Raw genomic sequence first — 3,326 nt, 5'->3', positions numbered from 1 at the left:
CGCCATATCCAAAAAACTCGGGGTTTGGACTAAAACCTCAAAAATTTGCATACCACATGACCATTTTTGCAATTTTGTCTAAAAATAATCCTCTATTGTCCGACTTCTCTATTCACCATTTCCCCTTTTTGTCCAATGTACCTCAAGAATCATTCAAACTGATCCCTTTTTTCTAACAAAAATAAAGTGTCATAGCTTTGGGACCTAGAGATTGTGCAACGTTGTTATTCATATGAGATGCATAGTCATGTCTCTCCGAACATGAAGTTTGCTAATATCCTTTTTGTCTCCTGTGATCCTTATTTTGTGATTATCAATCCTAACATCACAACATAAGAACAAAAAATTGTGTCTTAAATCAAATTTCAAACTTTATTCACGATTTAAGAACATAGTTATTGGCCTAAACAAGAAACACACACAAACCGGCAAGTACTTATTAATTAATTAGCCTGAAAACCCAGATTTTATCTTTTGAATGGTAGCAACGTCGGTCTTGAATGACATGGCCAATATCTGATCATCGATGGTCGAGTTGAAAACTGAATTTGGAACAGATACAGTCCCTGCGCTTGCACTACCAAATGCAGAGAGTGCTAAAGCTGGATTCTTAGAATCACTGTTAAACTGGAAGTGGACAAGTCCCTTCGGGAACACAAAGATGTCACCTTGTTGTAGAGTCTGAGTAAACAGCTTATTAGTAGTGTCGACAAACCCAACTTCTAAAGAACCCATGAGAACAAACAACAGCTCTGAAGCTCGTGGATGGGTGTGTGGTGGGTTGACTGTGCCATTAGGGAACTGGAGTACGGCATAAGAAACGCTTTGACCATTAAGAGCTGGAAATTCAGCCATGGTTGCTTTCAGAACCTTAAAAGCTGTTGGAAATGGTGCACCCACTAGTGCTCTCATCCCAGTGAATGTAAAGAAGTTTCCGTCCAGTGGGAGTCCTACGTTTGGTGGTGTAATGAAGTCAGTCAGAATGTCTGGATCTCCAGCCATTGATATCTGCAGAGTGGTGCATGAAACTAAAAATAGCAAGAAAATTTGAATCTGTGATGCCATCTTTGAAGTTGGAAAACAATCAATGTCTTGTTCTTCAGTTGCAGAGATGTCAATGTATATATACAGATAAAAGTCAGTTAATATAAGGTAATCAAAGAATATGCCTTATATAGATGCTTGTGATATTTTACCAAACATTTCATGTAACATCAGTCAAGAAATTAATACATGATTTCTTGTTGAGCTAAAGGATATTTTACGAAACAAATAAGCTTTGGTTACCTCACACAATTCTACAGCTAGTTGATTAAAACGAGGCTACAGGCTAAACACTTTTCATTAGTCTGGTTGTTTGCATGCCATTCATTCGAATTATCGAAATGTCAGACGATATGCTGTCAGCTACAATCTTTGGTCTATATCTATATTAAAGTTGCAAATGACATGAACAATAATAATTCCTAAATCCTACAATGTAGTCGTATATAAGCTTTTTCTTGTTCTCTGGCAATTAATTAAGGACGTGATACAACTTAAACATAAATATCATCGTCATTGTAGTCGTACGTAACACCTATATACAGACTCAAACACGAACACTAAAAGCGGCATAGCCATAGAACATAAACAGTTTGTTTGCTATCTCAGTTTCAACCATGGCTACCTCATCTAGAATGCCTATTATTCTCTTATTAGGACTAACCTTGATTCTAGCCATTTCAAGAACAACACAAGCTAATGACCCTGATATCTTAACCGACTTCGTCACCCCAAATACGAGCTCTGTTGATGCCAGTTTCTTCACCTTCAGTGGACTCAGTGCGTATTACAACCCAAACCCTAAAAATTTCACAGTCCTTAAAGCTACGATGAACGAATTCCCGGCTCTAAATGGCCAAAGTGTATCCTATGCGGTGCTCCAGTTCCCAGCAGCTGCCGTGAACCCACCTCACACTCACCCTCGTTCAGCTGAACTGTTGTTGGTGATGATGGGTACCCTTGAAGTTGGATTTGTTGACACCAAGAACGTTTTGTATAATCAAACTCTTCAAACAGGCGACATGTTTGTGTTTCCAAAGGGACTTGTTCATTTTCAGTACAACAGGAACCACAACCAATCGGCCATAGCGATTTCTGCATTTGGAAGTGCGAATGGTGGCCTGCTTTCGGTGCCAAAGTCTGTTTTCACTACTGGTATTGATGATAATGTGCTTGCTATGTCGTTCAAAACAGACGTTCCTACTGTTCAGAAAATCGAGCTAGGACTTAAAAAGTAGAAGATTGATCATCGTTTTCCGTATGTGTTTGCTTGTTGACGATCATGGTGTTTACTGTAAGACATGAAGGATGGGATTTTCCTTAATAAAAGAATGGCAATGTGTATCAAGAAAGCTGCATGAGTTATGAGTATCATTGCACATGGATGACCATTTAAAATTGTTTGTTATATTGCAATAATAAAGTTATCTTAACTAACTTGTTCATTTTAGTTTTATTTTTATTGATTTGTAATTGTTATTGTTTATAGATGATTATTAGAAATTAGAGTCCAACAGTATTTCCCCTGGTCATCTTTCAAAATTCAAATTATGTAAGAATTCATACATAATTTCATCAAAAATTATGGAGAAATCCATCCGGCCTTGCATAACCATACCCTTTTTAAGTTTTAACCATTATGTATGGGTAGAGGGCAAGAGCTGCACGGAAAGACTGCGAGACCGGACCGAAAGAGACCAGCCCAAAAAAAGACCGGCCCAAGACCGCTCAGGACCGACCTGAGATCGGTCCGTGACCGTTAATGTGCAGCTCTAGGCACAGGATAGGTCTCGTCCTAAATAGCTTAATTGGCCCGCATCCAACCTCTAACTTAAGTCAAATACCTAATATTTAAAAATTAAGCCCAACAAGAGAGATAGTTTCTCAAACCGAAATTGTGGTGATGGGTTTTAAATCTAACTAGTTTATTTGTGCATCGTGTGTTGTGGTGACCTATTTTGTTTTATAAATTGAATTTTAATAATTGTATTGATAGTAGTATATTTGTAATTATACAACGTGTATTTATAAAAAAATATTGTTTTTTAGGATAAAAATGAAACAAAAAAGGTTGGAAATAGCAAAATAAAGTACAATGGTAAAAAAATAAAAAAATAAAAGTTAAAGGGCTGGAAATAACAAAGGTAAAAAATGAAAATAAAAAAAAACAAAGGGCTAAAAATAGCAAAGGAAAATACAAAAGTAAAAATTAAATTAAAATTAAAAGAAAATATAATTAGCTGAAAATAGCAAAGCAAGCTACAATCGACATTGCAAACTGA

At 36.6% G+C, this 3,326-nt stretch overlaps 2 protein-coding genes across 2 annotated transcripts; one reads left to right on the top strand and one right to left on the bottom strand.

Annotated features, from left to right (window-relative positions):
- Positions 1 to 447: 447 nt before the first annotated feature.
- Positions 448 to 1,065, bottom strand: LOC145125771 (germin-like protein 9-3). Its single transcript, XM_079061189.1, has one exon. It carries the CDS (start codon positions 1,063 to 1,065, stop codon positions 448 to 450), a length of 618 nt encoding a protein of 205 aa, XP_078917315.1.
- A 596-nt stretch (positions 1,066 to 1,661) lies between these two features.
- On the top strand, positions 1,662 to 2,282 carry LOC145126451 (germin-like protein 9-3). Its single transcript, XM_079061818.1, has one exon. It carries the CDS (start codon positions 1,662 to 1,664, stop codon positions 2,280 to 2,282), a length of 621 nt encoding a protein of 206 aa, XP_078917944.1.
- Positions 2,283 to 3,326: the final 1,044 nt, after the last annotated feature.

The sequence above is a fragment of the Lactuca virosa genome, chromosome 7, assembly GCF_052849685.1.
Source record: "Lactuca virosa cultivar CGN04683 chromosome 7, Lactuca_virosa_CGN04683_v6, whole genome shotgun sequence".
Classification (NCBI taxonomy): Eukaryota; Viridiplantae; Streptophyta; class Magnoliopsida; order Asterales; family Asteraceae; genus Lactuca; species Lactuca virosa.
Note: the sequence above shows the minus strand (reverse complement) of the source record. Positions and strands in the feature narration are given on the sequence as shown.